Here is a 15,207-nt window from a genome sequence, read left to right on the forward strand (position 1 = left end):
TCCTCTGAACCACATTTCCAAACGGCCAGGGTTTCAGTGAGCTACGGGCTGCGACACAGGGGCGTCCTGCAGAATCCAGCCCCAGGCTCCTGACCAGGCCACGCCCCTGCACCTGCGGCGGTCGGCTCAGCCACGGCCAGCGGGCAGCGGTCAGCTCGGCCCGCACGGTCCTTCTAACAGCTTCAGCACACCGGAACTCCTAGGCCCTCGTTCGGGATAATTCGCCCAACAGCCGTGAGTGGACATGCTCACACCATCTTTTCCACGTCTGCCAGTGGATTCCTTGGGGTAATTTCCCGACAAGGCCCCACGGGCACATCTCAGTGCAGAACTCCACTCTCCTGGGGCACACGCGGCCCTGCCGCCGGGCCCGGACACCAGCGGGCACAAGCGATCTGCCCGCGCGCTTCGTTCTCAGCATCCGCCTGTGCCTCTTCCCGTCTCCCTGCGTGATGGAGTCGTTTTTCTATCGACCTGTATTTGGGTTCTTTACCATGTGAGCTGCCAGTAATTTCCCCAGTCTTCACTGTTTTAAACAAAACTCAGCTTGCAATGTATTACGGAAAAAAGAGAATGAAAAAATTAATTCTTTAAGGAAGAATAAGAAAGAACCAGTCACAAGCTGGGACAAGGAGCAGAGTAAGACGACAGTCACACCCAAGGATCTCACCTCACATAAAAACGGACTGACATCTCCAGTTAGAACACAAAGAATGGTAAACGGGTTAGCAAAAATCCAGCCACGCGGTGTCTTCAGGAGACACGCTAAAAACACAAGGACACATTCACGTTGAAGGTAAGAGGACTGAAAACACAGAACGTGCAAACGCTGGCCTCCAGCAGGAGACGTTGCTGTGGCCAAATCAAGAAAAGCAAAACCGACGGAAAACAAAAGGTCTTACTGGAGACCAACAGAATCGCTGCCTAATCAGAAGAGCCTCTGTTCAGAAGAGAGCACTTCCAGTCTGAGGAGTCCGACGGCAGAGCCCCAGACGCTCGCCTTTAAAACGGGAAACAAGGAAGGAGAGAGAGAACGTGGTGGAGGAACAGCCCAGCCCACATCTGGGGGCCCCCCGGCTCCCCCCGGCCACGCCGCACTGCCCGGGGCATCGGCCCCTGCAAGCGAGCCAGGGCGCTCCATACGGCAGCCATGCAGCGGCCACCGAGCAGGTCCCGCCGAGCAGGTCCCGCCGAGCAGGTCCCCAGCAATGGGTTTCAAGGGCCGGACTCGCACACGGCACATTGCCAGACCAGGGTGCGGAGAACTAGGAGCAGGACACTCCCCTCCGCTTGGCCACCGGTAAGCGCGCGCTCACATTTAAAACTGGACAGTAATGACATCAGGGGCTGTGGGTGTGGCTGGAGACAAGGGCTCTGGCTAAAGCAGAGGCCAGTGACCCTCGTGGCACTCAGTGCCTGTGAGAACAGGACTGCTGAGAAGCAACACAGTAAAGCCTCCAACTCAAGGCGTGGGGGCAGCGGGCAGCAGGGGCAGGGGTCGAAGGTAACAGAGAGAAGCCGGACCGAAGCCGGCGACACAGCCAAGCAGACGACACACCGAAGAGTGCTAAGTGGTGGAGAAGCCTCTGGAGAGACGCAGCTCGGAGAAGACCGGTCAGGCCCACATAACCCCGGGGGGGCAGGGGGAGGCCACGGCAGATCAGGAAGTCACTCTCAGCAGCTCGACGCCAGGACCGAGCACGGAGGCAAACAGCCAGACGCCAAGAAAAAGAATCCATGGCACCAAAACTGGCTCAAGGAGAAACGTGAATGTGCCAGAAGCTCCCAGGAAATCAAACCTTCACACCATAGCACCAGGCCCGCGAGACACTCCTGAGCCCCCGACACTAGGTCACCGCAACCCTGTCCCTTCTCTTCTGGAGAGCAGAGAACCCGGGGGCTCCCCAGCTGCAGGGGAGTGCACCCCTGACGCCAACACCGGGGACAGACCCTCATCCCCGCCCACACGCAGAGGCGGCAGCCCCAAACCACACGAGGCCTCACAGGAGGAGGATTCCAGGAGCGCGTGGGGCCTCTCCTGGCAAAGGAACAGTTTCCCTCTAGAAAATCAGAGTAATTCACCGTGGCCCGTATTTAATGGAGAAAAGCATCCCATTCCAACAGATGGAGAAAGCGTCTGCTAGAACCCCACATCCACGCAAGGCTGAACTCGCGGCCGGCTGGACAAAGACCCACCTGCACCCAGCAGCGCAGCCGAGGGGCCCTCCCGCGGGTGTCTAGGCTGCCCGCCGCCCTCCAACCGCCACAGTCCCGGCCAGGCCAGGCCCGCTCCCTTGGAGGGCACCACGCCACCCGGGTGCAGCTCTGACGGGCTCCGAGGCCACTGGACACCAAGGCCGCGTGACATCCCTCCTGTGTTCATCCTGCTCGCGCTCCACCCTGACGAGACCACCGGCCCCTTCCAGCTCCCCCCACACCCGTCGTGACCCCGGGGTCTCTTGGGCCCTCCCCCCCACACCCCTCCCCCAATGCTTGCCCCTGGGCACTTCTGCCAGAAGAGCCTCACGATGGCCCAGGCGTGCCCAGCTTTGGACTGGCGCGCACCACCGGCAGGCCCCACCCACTCCTGCCCTGCCCCCGAGGCCTGGGCTGGCCCTACAGGGGTCCACGGAGCGTCCCCCTCAAGACGGGTGCCTGTTGCAGGCTCCTGATGCTCCTGACAGAAAGGCTTCCCGCCCTTCTGATAACGCCTTTGTTAGGCGACCTGTTCTTTCATCCAGAAGCTCAAACAGTTTTCTCTTCTCCAGACCCCACAGCTCGGAGCCCACACATTTCAGGGTCAGAACACACGGAGCCTCGTGTTCTCGCCAGCCCTGCTGGGAGGCGGGCGTGCCCCGCGCTGCGCAGGCTTCCCTTCTGCCTCCCTCCTCACCTCGCACTGCCCAGCGCCGCCTCCTCCTGGACCCCACAGACCGCGTGTCCGGGCTTGCGGGCACGCTCCCCAGACGTCCCCTTCCCTCCCGAGTGCCAGGGCTGCTCTCCGGTGACCCTGCAGCTCCCCACTCCGCAGACTGCCCTGGACGCGGCCTGCGTGAACACAGACGCTTTGGGATTCTAGACGTCACACGTCCCCCGCGACAAGAGCACAGAGAGAAGCGTGACTGTAGGTGAGAGGCGGGACAGTGGGGGGGGGGGGGCGCGGTCTTCCGGTCGGAGTGCGGAGGCAAACGGGGAGCCCTTCGCCTGACAAACCTCCGTTCCGTCTGCGGAACCAGAGCGGTCCTTCTCCCGCCTGGCCCTGAGCCCCCCAGCCCAGCCCCGCCGTGACGACGGCCGCGGAGCCGCAGGACGCGCCCCCGAGGACGACCCCGCTGTGGTCTGCGCTTCGGAGGAAACGTCGCTTCTCGGAAAGAAACAGGCAGGTGGCTCGCCGTCCGGGGTCCCAACACCGTTTATTCAGCCCCAGCGAGAGGCGCTGTGCGCGCAGCCCGCGCTAGTGACGGTGCTGTCGGAGCCGCCGTCCGCAGTGGCCCGCTCTAGTGACGGTGCTGTCGGAACTGCAGTCCGCAGTAGCCGCATGTCCCCGTCTTCGTGTCCTTGTCCTGCAAGATTCAGAGGAGAGAGCTCATGACGCCATGCTCTGCTGCTGTCTACACGCGTCCCGCATCACACAGGACAGCGTGCACCGCACTTGAGCTTGGGTCTCAACTAGACGCAGCTTAAGCCCTCTGAGGTCGCACAGGGACAGAGGACCGTCGCGGCACCAGGGCCCAGGTCTGACTCTGCTCCACCCCGACTCTCTGCCAGCCGCAGGCAGGGGCCTGAACCCTAGCTCCGGCCCCGCGGGATCACCCTGAGGACGCGTCTTCCGGCCTTAGCTCAGCGCCCGTCTTCTCTCCCAGCCCGCGAAGGCCAAGGTTTCCCTCTGGGCCCAGAATTCAATGGACGGGAACGGGTGGGGCGCTGCGCAGAGGCCCACCAGCCCCCAGGCCACGATCCGGCCCGGGCCTGCTCAGGCCACCAGCAGATGGGGAGCCAGGGTGCTGCGACGTCCCCCTCTTGCGTTCACGCCGTGGCAGACCTGAGCCTCAGCCCCCGCTCACCCCTCTGCTCGAACGTCCCGGTCCTCCCCTCGCCAAGGCCCTGTGGGGCACAACCTGCAAAATGAGGTTCCAGGAAGATCAAGCCCCAGGTGTGGCAGGAAAGTGGACGACTGCGCTGGCAACGCTAAGCACGTCCCCATGGAGAGGGCGCCCACCACGTGGTCCCTAGCACGTGGTTGGAGGAAAGATGAGAGCCAGCGCCGCAAGGGACGTGGGACAGGACAGCTTAGACTAGACCCGCAAGGACAGGTGGACGGTACCAGGTTTATGTACACTTTCGGGTGGCCAAGAGCCCCCCCGCCGCCGTCACACGCGATCACACGATTCCCAACTTCGCTCACGGGCTGCTCAGCGATCAGGTCAATGGCAAAGTTTTCATTCACCTGGAACGAGACAGAAAGAAAAGCTCACGTAGCCAAGTACAAAAGCGGGACAATTTCACGGAATTTAGGTCTACGTAGAGGACGGCCCCACGCTCGGGTCCTGCCAGCACAGGCACCTCTGTACGTTCTTGTATGTTCGCATCTGGGACTGCTGCCGGTCCTCAACATACACACGACACACGCGCACACACACGTCACTTCCCGTCCAGATACAACTTCAAACTCACAGAAACAAGGCAGGAACCAGATTACGAACACTTGCCCCTGGTCATACCCAAGGTGCGGACCAGAGCCCCCGCGCTGCGCCCCGGCTTCAACACCAGCTCTGCTCCCGGCCCCGTGTCTCAGTCCACCCGTGACATGCAGAAAGGCACCCGGGGCAGGCTGTCCCCGCCAGCAGAGGCCCCGCAGTCACGGGGCAAGGAAGCTCTGGCAGACTCCCACGGCCGCACCCAAAGGGCAGCCAGTTCGGGGAAACACCGCATGGAGCAACACGGGACAACACGGGACACTGGAGAGACGACAGGGTTGCAACCCCAGGGACAGAAACCCAACAAATATGCTGAAATCTGTGATTTCGCCCATTTGAAGACTGAATAAATACCTCGCGTCAGGGACGGATGTCACCGTGAGAACTGGGACACAGGGAAAGAACCGATACTTCCGCTTCCTCCAGGCTAACCCAGTGTCTTCACGCAAGCGCTCAAGCTGCGGGGAAGACCGTGTCACCCTCAACCCCGTCTGGAGTCACGGCCACCGCCCTGGAACCCCGTGCGGCTCCCACGCAGTGACCTCGCACAGAGACCCCGAGTCTGACCTGATGCAGCCGCCACAGCCAACCCGGGTTCCACACCCTGAGAACAGGGGCACCGAACCCCACAACGTACAGCCGCCGGGAGACCCAGCCGCCGGCGACGCAGCAGAGAGAGAACCCGGGTCCACGGACAGGCGACTTCCGAGCAGGTAAAGGGAGCCTCGGGAGGGGGGCGGGGGACGACACGTAAGAGTCAAAAGACACTTAGACGCGTCAGCAGGTGCACTGCCTGGGGCCTATCTGTGTCCTCAGTCACAAGATTCTTCTTACTTCGACACAATCAGGACTCCACCTCCACTCCGCTATTTAACTTAGAGATGGCGGTAGTCTGCGGTCCGGTCAGTGCCTCGTGGGGGCTGCAGGCACCGCGGACTCGGTTCACGGGGACCGAGTCGGCGACCTGCTTGCGGGAATGGCAGCCCTGGTGGGGAGCGGGCTGTGGGCCATCAGCACAGAGAGCAGCGCCGCCGCCTCGGGAAGCCTCCTGGTTGGTAACGGCTGCGTCAGACCGGGCTCGCGGGACGAGGGACCGTGACACTATCCCCCCACATCTGTTTCGTTAAACAGAGATTCGCACACCCGGCTGGGAAAGTAGCGTGTCTCACAGCGAGCTACTGTGGCCAAGGGGACCCAGGCCAGGAGACCCACCGGGCTCGGACCTGACCCGCCCTGAGCCAGGCGCGCAAAGCCTCCCTGGCCATCACCCAGGAGACAAAGCTCCCAAGGCTGGGAGGGAAAGCATCCGAGAGAGAGAGAGAGAGAGAGAGAGAGAGAGCGCGAGCGTGTGTGTGTGTGTGTGTGTGTGTGTGTGTGTGTGTAAAGGTCCCCAACGTGCCCCCAGCCTGTTACGGAGCCGACGCCCGCGTCTCACCCCAGGGGGCCGGCCCATGCCAGGGGCTGCAGGTTCGCACCCCGGAGAGCCGTCCAGAGGCACGTCCCCCCTCCAACGGCGTGTGCTCCCCAAAGCAGTCCACGGCAACCCTCACGCCCCCACCACACTCTTGGCCGTCTGCAGGGCTCGGTGTCCCACGCTCGGGCTCCCAGGCGGCGGCAGCTGGTGGTTCCTCTAGACCCCGCGCCACCATCAACCCACCCAGGGCGGAAAACAACCGCGAGACCACATCTGGGATGTCACCCGCCTCTGAAGCCGGAGGCTCATCTGCGCGCAGCACACGCCACAGGACGAATGCTGCCGGGGCCACTACTCTTCCTGGCAGACATCCCCGCGGCCACCACGGGGGTGACACTGCTGCAGACAGGACAGGAAACGGAGGCTACACACAGTAAGCGCTGCCCGGGCTCGCCCGCCAGCCGCGCCGTGAGTTCCAACCTCGGTACCAGGGGTGCCAGTCGGTCGCAGCTGCCGGGGCCCAGCGGGGCACCTGCCCCGCGTGCCCACAGCCTCATGGACAGGGAGAGGCCCCACCGCAGCGGAAACAGGGAAACGAGGACCAGTGTTCACAAATGAAGGGGGGCTGGGACCTCTGAACTTTAATGAAGCCTGGAAATGAGTTAGAAAGGCACAATCGGCCTCCGTGAACAGCTTCTCTAAAGCCAGCAGACTCCGTGCAGAGGACACGCGATCCCGCAGGGCCCAGCCCCTCACTCGTGCACGGGAACAGACGCCCTCGCCTGCCATTGACTCAGATAATGTCCCAAACCCACAGACTGCGGACATTCTGGAGAAACTTAATTATTACTACAGACTCTGACTTTGTGAAGTTTCGTTTCTACAAACTCAGCAGGAGGTTACGGGGACACGGGGCTCCAGCAGAGCCCAGGGGTCGCACACAGCGCGGCCAGGTGGGGAGGCCGGGCCATCCCACAGGCTCTCCGAGCACAGCGGCCCCACACGCGGCCTCGCCGCTCCGCTTACACGCGCACCTGTCGGCCGGCTGCGGAGGCCGGGAGGGCCCGCTCCCCTCGGCTGCACAGAGCCGTGCATCGCACACGTGAAGCCTGTGCTGTAACACGGGACGGCATCTACCTAAGTGACACACGTGTCACAAAGGCCACACGAACAAACCCCAGGGCCCCAGCATGGCCGTCAGACAGACCGCCATCTCCCGCGGGAAGGGCAGCTGACACCGGAGACTGACACAGGACTGCCCGTCACTCAGACCCAGGGTGACCCTGACCGTCCGTGATGAGCGTCTCATTCCCGGGATTCAGTTCAACCACAGGCGCACGCAGAGTCCCAGAGGCCACCCGCGGGCCTTCCAAGCGCATGAACGCAGAGGAACATCACAGCGGCCCGGGCTCCTGCCTCAGCCGTCAGCACCGTGGGTTTCAGGCAGACGGTGTCACACGCCCTCGACTGTCCAACGGCCGTATGATTGTCCTTTATGCGTCACGGACGTAACGAATGTGAAATTACCTTTTCATTTACCTCCTGACGGCCCACTGACTGGGCACGAAGACCCACCGGCTTAAATTCACCAGGTGGCGGCGGCTATCTTCGTCTGACCCGTGCTCTGGGGAGTGACCGTTCCCATGGACAATTTACTCCCTTACGTCAGACTGAGGTCACGCCCACGAGAAGCACAAGGTACAATGCAGGAGCACACGGAACAGTCTTACAACTGCACAAGGAGGAACAGCCTCGTGGAGTGACCCCGTGCTGGACGCTGCCAACCTGCTAATTTTTAACACAAATTTGGAGAAAATGCTCAAAAACACCTCCTAGGCTTTTTGTACAGCAGCATCTGCAGGTGCCCTGGGGCCATGTGGCCGAGGCAGGGGCCGAGGACAAGCACCGACGGAGGAACCGCCAGAGGGCGAGAGAAAGGCACAGACCTGGAGGCTCAGCGCCCGGCCACCGGCCTCCGAGCCTCGGGAGCGCTGCGTCCCGCAGGCTCGTGCAGCCTCCTCTAGCCGCCTGGACGTGCAGACACTCGCGCACCTTCGCATCACCGCGGTGCGACGGCTGCTCGCGGAGGTGTCGGTGTGCAGCCGCCGTCAGCGGGACGACAACGCGCAGGGTCTCCCTCCGCCGCCGATCCTGGCGCACACCCGCAAGTTTCCTACAGCGTCTGCGCGGGGAGCATGGGCCACCTCAGCGGAGAAGTCACTTCACCACGCGAGCGGTCCACTCTGCCGGCGCCCAGAAGCAAGGCCCAACAAGCCCAGGGCTACAAGCCCTTGAGGGACACTGGTCACTCCCGGTGGGGCCCGCAGCCACACCGCACGCGCCCCACCCGCGAGCTCCTCCCTCTGGCACTCCCAGCCCTGCTGTGCGTCCACAACGTCCAGACCCCTCTGGGGAGGACAGGCTTCACGTCACTCCACCAACACAGCGGGTGCCACGGGGACCACTCCTCAGCTCCGCGGTGGCTGGGACCTTCCAGCTGCTACTGAGGAACCAAGGTGCCCAGTGGATGAGTCAGAGTCGCAGCCAGACTCACCTGCCCGCTGGGGGGTCGGGAGGCCGTCTGAGATGGGCAGGACATGTCCAGACCACCTGGGCAGCGAGGGTCCCCGCTGCCCCCCAGCCGGCAAGGGCGACCCGCCTGGGCTGAGCCGCCCCGTCATCACTGCAGCGAGCGGAGGGCACGGGGGGCTGTACTCAACGGACTCGGCCTCCCAGTGCTCTGGGCTCTCCGCCCCGTTGCGCATCTTTAATACGCACAAATGACGCCAGCCCCGTCGCAATAACCCAGCAGCAACAGAATGGGGCACACGCTCGCTGAAGGCCTCCCGGGGCGCGGGTTCCCTAGCGGCTCGTCCCCTCGGACCCAGCACCCTCAGCCCAGTGAGGTCAGCGACGGAGGCAGGCAGCGCTTAGGGGGCTGCACAGATCCGGACGCGGTCGGACAGAGCGGCCTGGAGCCACACTCGAGACCAGACAAGTCCTGTGAGCCGCAAGGTGACAGAGACAGCGCTGCTGCTTTCTCACTGCTGTCACTGTCACCGCCATTCCGCACGCGGTCTCCTGTCCGCACGAGCTCTTCTGCTGGAGGACAGGACACGCGCGCCTTTCGTCTGAGGTACATGACCACCAAGTCAACGACACGCTTTCTGTAGCTTCCGACAAGCCTCTGCTCCGTTCCAGCCCCTGCCTCGCGGAGGTGGTCCAGGACCATGGCAGGCCTGGCTTCTGGCCCCTCCTCGAGGAGTGGGCGCTGCGCAGCCGGTTCTTCAGCACGGGAGTGTCTCGTCTTAGGAAGACCCCGTCACAGGCCCGCACAGATTCCTTTGCAGACACGCCGCAAACTGCACCAGGTGCCTCTGGCCAGAAGTAGCCGAGAGCCACGCACAGACACTTCCCGTCTCTCTCTGCAAAGGCCGGCTCAGCTATCCGGCTTTCCGCGCTCCTCGTTCATCAGAAGAAGCTCGGGTTCGGTGGGCTTCTTAAAATACAACTAGCCAAAACTAGAGAGCCAGCAAGACCCGTGGTTGCCGGACGCGGAACGTGACACATTCTCAGGGCGGGCGGACTACTCTCCGACACGTGTGGGTCACAATCCACAGACTGTACACCACCGACAGTGAACCCCGACACAAGCCGTGGGCTTGATTGAGCTCACGTATCAACACCATCAAGTGTTCGAAGCATCCGCTGTAGCGACCGCAGCACCCGGACAGAAGGTGCCACTTGCAACAGGCCGCCTGGCAGGAGGCGGGTCCAGGGGAACGGTCGCACTTCCTGTCCCAGTTCCCAGGACACGTGAAACTCTTCTAAAACAACGCCTCTGGGAAACGCTAACAATCTTACACTGCTACTAAGCGCCTAATGTCTGTGGCAAGCACGCACGCCAGAGCAGCGCTCGTTTACAAACACGCGCACCCGGACAACGGGAGCAGTGCTCCCCGAACACAGGTGATGTCCCACAGCGACAGGCCGCAGACAGGGCAGGGGCTCCGGACCTGGGTGAGGGGACACCTTCAGCTCTGCCTCCTCTGTTCACACTCCACTGGCTTTGCGAATTCTGGTTTCGTTGGGTTGGTTTTGGTTTTCAGCTGCTCCGGTGGCCCCCTGCTAAGGCGATCAGAAACCAGAGGCCACAGAGTCTGTAGCAGGGAGGAGCCTGGACAGAACCAGGTGTTGCTCAGGCATCAGAACTGCTGAGCTGGGGAGCCGGGGGCCGGACCGCAGGGGCCAGCCACAGCGTCAGGACCCATGGCTCCACCGAGGCACTGAACTCGGTCTCCACCACCCTGTCCCCCGCAAGGCAGGAACGGAAGTAGAAAAAGAACTTAAGAACAGACAGTGTAACCGAGATCAGAGGGGCGGGAAACACAACTCACGCAGAGCTAACAAGAACTAACAAGAACGCTGACTGGGGGAAGGAGGGGCCCGAGGTGACTGCGGAGGACAAAAGGACTCGGAAGAGGAAGACGGCCCTGACCGCGGCACGGCCCGCAGACTGCGGATCCGGCAGCGCAGGTCAGAGAGGAAGGAGGAGGAGCTCAGGTTCCTGGAGACACCACGATCAGCATCCTCTCTTCTGCCGCCACCGGACGGGACCAGTCACAGCCACTCAGGGCAGGACGGTCCTCCTGCCAGCTTCCGCTGGGGAGTGCCCGTCCCTGTAAGAACAAGGCCCCCGCTGTCCGGCAGGAAGTAGGACAAGCAAACCGCAGCCCGGGGACTGAGAGAGTGATTTTTAAAAGTTGAGGATGCGACTTCCTTTAATCCGAGGGTCTGGGGAGTACGAGGCCCAGAAATGAAAGGAAAACAAAGGGCCGCCGAGGCTCACACACACCCCAGACTGCGCTAAGGGGCAGCCGGGACCGGAGGGAAACAGAACACAGAACCGCAGGCTTCCAGAGCCGCCCGGGGCTCGTCTGAGAACTCCGGTCTCCTCCGTGTCTCGCTGTTCCGTGAAGCCTTCACGGAGACGCTCCGTCTGTCCCTCGCCTCCACTTACCTCTTTCTGGCGACCCACGAACCGGACCTTCCTGTAGTCCGCATCGTCGTAGACCTGGGGAGAGACCGAGCGAGAGTTCTACAGCCGCCGGTGCCCACGGCCAGCATTACGGGAGAGTGTGTGCGCGGAAGGTTCCGGCCGTTGTCACCGGGGACAGCGGGGCCCGGGGACAGCGGGGCCCGGGGACAGCGGGGCCCGGGGACAGCGGGGCCCGGGGGCGGCTGCGCGGGCGGGGGCGCAGCTCGGCGAGAGACCGGAGGAGAGAAGAGGCGACGCCGCCGGGGGCCGGCCAGGCGGGGCTGAAGCAGCGGCGGCCGCGGGCAGCGCAGGGCCCCCGCTTCCTCCCAGCCGGCGGCGGCGCAGGCGGGCGTCCCCGGGCAGCGCGGTGACGGGGGTCCCCGCGCCGCCTCCCGGCCGTGCCTGCGCTCCGGCGGCCCCTACGCAGCGCGGCGCCGACGCGAGCCGGACGGCGGCCCGCCCAGGACCCCGCGCCCGCAGCGCCCGGCGCGACAGAGCGTGAGACCCACACAGTCCCGGGCCCGCGGGACCCCGCGCGCGGCCGCCGCTCCTCCGGGAACCGGGCGCTCCGGCCGGCGCCCCCCCCCCCGCCGCGGGCGCCGCGGGCACGAGCCGAGACGGAGGGCGGCCTCACGCCGCAGCGCTGACCTGGCCGGTGTGCGTTATCTTCTCCCCGGTCGGCGACGTGCGCACCCCAAAGCACCGGGCGCCCCGGGGCAGGCTCAGCGCCGCCGGGCCGGTGCGGCCCAGCAGCCGGCAGAAGGTCACTGCCGCCGCCATCTTGGGGCTGACCCTTGACCCGGCGCACCGAGACGCTGACGCATGCGCACCGTGTCGCAGGGCCCGGCGGCCCGACTTCGCGCGCTTCAGGGCGTCGCGCACGCGCGCTGCGCTCCGGCGGGGGCGTCCCGGGAGGGGCCGCGGCCCGGCCGGGAAAAGGCGGGAAACTGGGCTCGCGGCTTGAGCGCCCGCGGCCGCCGGGAGGTTCCCGCCGGGGCGGGACGGGGAGGACGGGAGGCGCAGGGGCGCACACTGGCCGTTCACTGATGGCCACGGGGGTGTCCCCCGCGGGGGCCCCGCTGGAGCGAGCGGCGAGCACCGCGGGGACAGCGCGGCTGCAGGGAGCGGCCGGCGAGCTCGAGGCGGCCCCGCGGGTCCGTCAGCCCCGGCGCCCGTAGACAGCGGCCGCGGCGGGAGGCGGGCGCGCCAGACTCCGCGTCCGCCGGGCCGGGCCGTAGCGGGCGGTGGTCCGAGGGCCGCCGGCGAGGAGCCGCCCCCGGAGCCCACCGCCTGCCCCGGGAATCCCCAGTGCGCGCCGAGGTGCTCCCCGGTTTGGCGTGGGCTCCGGGCGCGTCCGTGCCCTACACCGGCCGGCGGGTTGGGGGTTCCCGTGCGGCCGGGGGCGGGGTCAGTCCCGGGAGTCGTGCGCGGCCCCGCCTCCGCGCCCGGCCCCGAGGGGTGACCACGTGACCCCGCCGCCATCTTTCTTCCTGGCGCACAGTCCGGGCGGCGGCGTCCGCGCCCCATTTGCGCAGGCGCTTGCGAGGCGCGCGGCTCGTCGTCGGGATCCGGTACTTCTCAGGTGAGGGGCGCCGGGAGTCGCGAGGGGCCGGGGCGGTGGCTGCTGCGGGGGCTCGGGGGTCCCCGCGTGGGCCCCAGCCGCACGCCCTGCGCTCCCCGGACGCCGCGGCCGAGAAGGGCCGCCTGGTGTCCCCCGCGGGCGGGCAGGTCCGGGGCCCTCGCGGAGCGCCGGCGGCCAGGGGGGCGGGGCGGGGCGGGGGCGCGGGGTTGGGGTCAGGGGGGGCGGGGCGGGGGCGCGGGGTTGGGTCAGGGGCCGCGGGGGCGAGGTTGGGGGCGGGCGCGGGGTTGGGGTCAGGGGGCGGGGGCGCCGCTGCCGGGGGTGCGCGAGGCCCCGCAGGACCGCGTTCTGCTCCCGCTCAGGTCCGGCCGCGCTGGCGGCGAAGATGCTGGCGGCGAAGAGGCTGGCGTCCGCCCTGGGCCCCCTGCTCCGGCCGCGGCCCCCCCCGGCCGTGCCCCGCGCGCTCTCCACGCTCCTGCCCGGACGCCCTGGCGCTGCGGGGGCCGCGGGGCTGCCCGGCCGCCTGCTCCCCGGCCGCCTGCTGCCCGCCCTGGGGCTGCCCCCCGGCCGCCTGCTGCCCGCCCTGGGGCCGCCCGGCCTGCCGCCCGCGCTGGGGTTCAAGACCAGGGGCGTCATCCGGGAGCGCTGCCGGGACTGCTACCGCGTGAAGAGGCGCGGCCGCTGGTTCATCTACTGCCGCGCGAACCCCAAGCACAAGCAGAGGCAGCTGTAGCCGCGGCGTCCCCCTCCCGGCAGGGCCCCAGCGGGACCGACAATAAAACGTGAACTCGCGCGCTCCGTGTCCAGCCTCGCGTCCTCCTGCCTCTGCGCGTCCTGTCGCCGCCCAGCTCCGCCCCTCGGTCCCGCAGGGCGTCGTGCGGACGGAAGACCGGGGGGAGCGGGGCTGCCCCGGCCCACGACGCGGCCGGCTCACAGGGACCCAGATCCCTCGGGACGGAGGGTCCCCGGTTCGGCCGCGCTCCCACGGCACCGCCCGGGCCTGTCCTGTCCAGACGCCCGGTGCGGCAGCCTGGAGAGCAGCTCAAAGTCCAGGCCGACACGGCTTTCCGACCGCAGTCGGAGTCGGGGCTCCAGCCGAGCGTGGCTGCCGCCCGTGAGCACGCGCGAACACGCGTGTGTGTGGGACGTGTGCGTGCTGCTGCGCGGAGCCGCGGCTCGGCTACCCTCTGCCCGCGTGGGGCCCGAACCCGTGGCGCAGGTGTTCACCGGCCCTTGTCTCGGGTCCGCCAGCCTCGCCACATGGTCCGAGCTCCTCCCGCGGCCTCGGGTGACCTTCCTGTCCCGGGGCGGCTGGAGCGGGGTCCACTGGGTGGGACGGTGGTACAGGGCGCAGAGTGTCTGTGAGCAGCGTGTGCAGAGCCCAGGGAAGGCCTTCCCCAGCCATGCCGTCCTGGGAGGTGGGTGCGGGCTGACTCCCACAGGCCCCGCGAGGGTGGGACAGGGGTGTCCCAGCAAGGGGCCCTGGCGGGCTGGGGGCCGAGCAGCGTCCTGCACGGGAAAGCTGGATGACCCCCCGCCCCCAGCACGCAGGCAGCTCTGAGCCCTGCTCGGTCGCTGCGCCTGTGGTCCCGGCCTCGTGGGCCCTGACTCTGGTACCCAGGTCCCCAGCACAGGGCCCAGAAGGAAAAGAAGGAGTCGCCCTTCCCTGCAGAGCTTCATCCTGCCGGAGGGGGGATTCTCTCGGTTCTGCAGGAGTGAGGACGTCTTCCCCCTCATCAGGTGCTTGCAGGGACCCTGTCGCGGTTACATGCTCCTGGGCCTCGCAGAGGCTAATGTTTGTAGCGTGACAGGAGTTGGAGTTGAACCGTGTTGAGAGCAGATGCTCGCAGGTGGTCATTCCCGTCACACCAGCGCACGGCTGTGACACGGGCGGGTTTGCCTGCTCGCTACTGCTGGCCCTCGGGACAGACTTTGTCTGTGCCCGGCTGCCCCGGGCACTGGAGGGTGCCGCATCCTTGGCCCCCTCCCCCGTGGTGCCAGAAGCACCCTCATCCTGGGCGTGACAGCCAGATCTCCAGACGTGGCCAAGGGCTCTCAGGGCACGCTCCCCCACAGGAGCTGATACTTCCCACCCGCACACAGGGTTCGTGGAGAACTGAAGCCCTGGGCGGGGGACCCTGTTTCTGTCCCGCTTTGCTCTCAGTCCGCTAGGGGGGCTGGTCCGTAGTAGGCACTGAGCAAGTGCATGTGCACTTACGTGGCAGCGACAGGACAAGGCCTTTCGTTCTCTCCACCTGGGTGAGGCAGGCTTCTGTCCGGCGAAGGCCACGGCCTCGTTCTGAAGAGTTGGCCGACAGGTCCTGTCCATGGGAATGCAGCCCCGTCCTGCGTGGGGGAGAAGTTGGATACTGCACTGGTCCAGGACATGCAGACAAACACACACCGCACACACCTTACTTCTTTTCAGTTGTTTTCTCCTCGACAGGTAAGTGTGAGGTCTTTACTTGCCCTGTGACTG

At 66.0% G+C, this 15,207-nt stretch overlaps 2 protein-coding genes across 3 annotated transcripts; one reads left to right on the plus strand and one right to left on the minus strand.

Moving 5' to 3' along the window:
* Window positions 1–3,394: 3,394 nt before the first annotated feature.
* NDUFS6 (NADH:ubiquinone oxidoreductase subunit S6) lies at window positions 3,395–12,548 on the minus strand. Of its 2 annotated transcripts, XM_082724568.1 has the most exons (4): window positions 11,798–12,548; window positions 11,132–11,185; window positions 4,325–4,447; window positions 3,395–3,563 (listed from the first exon to the last, which is right to left on the minus strand). In XM_082724568.1, exons 1-4 carry the CDS (start codon window positions 11,927–11,929, stop codon window positions 3,498–3,500), a joined length of 375 nt encoding a protein of 124 aa, XP_082580694.1. In that variant the 5' UTR covers window positions 11,930–12,548; the 3' UTR covers window positions 3,395–3,497. The 2 variants fall into 2 exon arrangements, with proteins under 2 accessions (XP_082580694.1, XP_082580695.1); XM_082724569.1 differs by lacking the exon at window positions 11,132–11,185 and having other exon boundaries at window positions 11,798–11,978.
* Window positions 12,549–12,573: 25 nt separating this feature from the next.
* Window positions 12,574–13,530, plus strand: MRPL36 (mitochondrial ribosomal protein L36). Its single transcript, XM_082724570.1, has 2 exons — window positions 12,574–12,731; window positions 13,091–13,530. Exon 2 carries the CDS (start codon window positions 13,114–13,116, stop codon window positions 13,459–13,461), a length of 348 nt encoding a protein of 115 aa, XP_082580696.1. The 5' UTR covers window positions 12,574–12,731; window positions 13,091–13,113; the 3' UTR covers window positions 13,462–13,530.
* Window positions 13,531–15,207: the final 1,677 nt, after the last annotated feature.

Source organism: Mustela nivalis, assembly GCF_964662115.1.
Source record: "Mustela nivalis genome assembly, chromosome: 3".
NCBI classification, from domain to species: Eukaryota; Metazoa; Chordata; class Mammalia; order Carnivora; family Mustelidae; genus Mustela; species Mustela nivalis.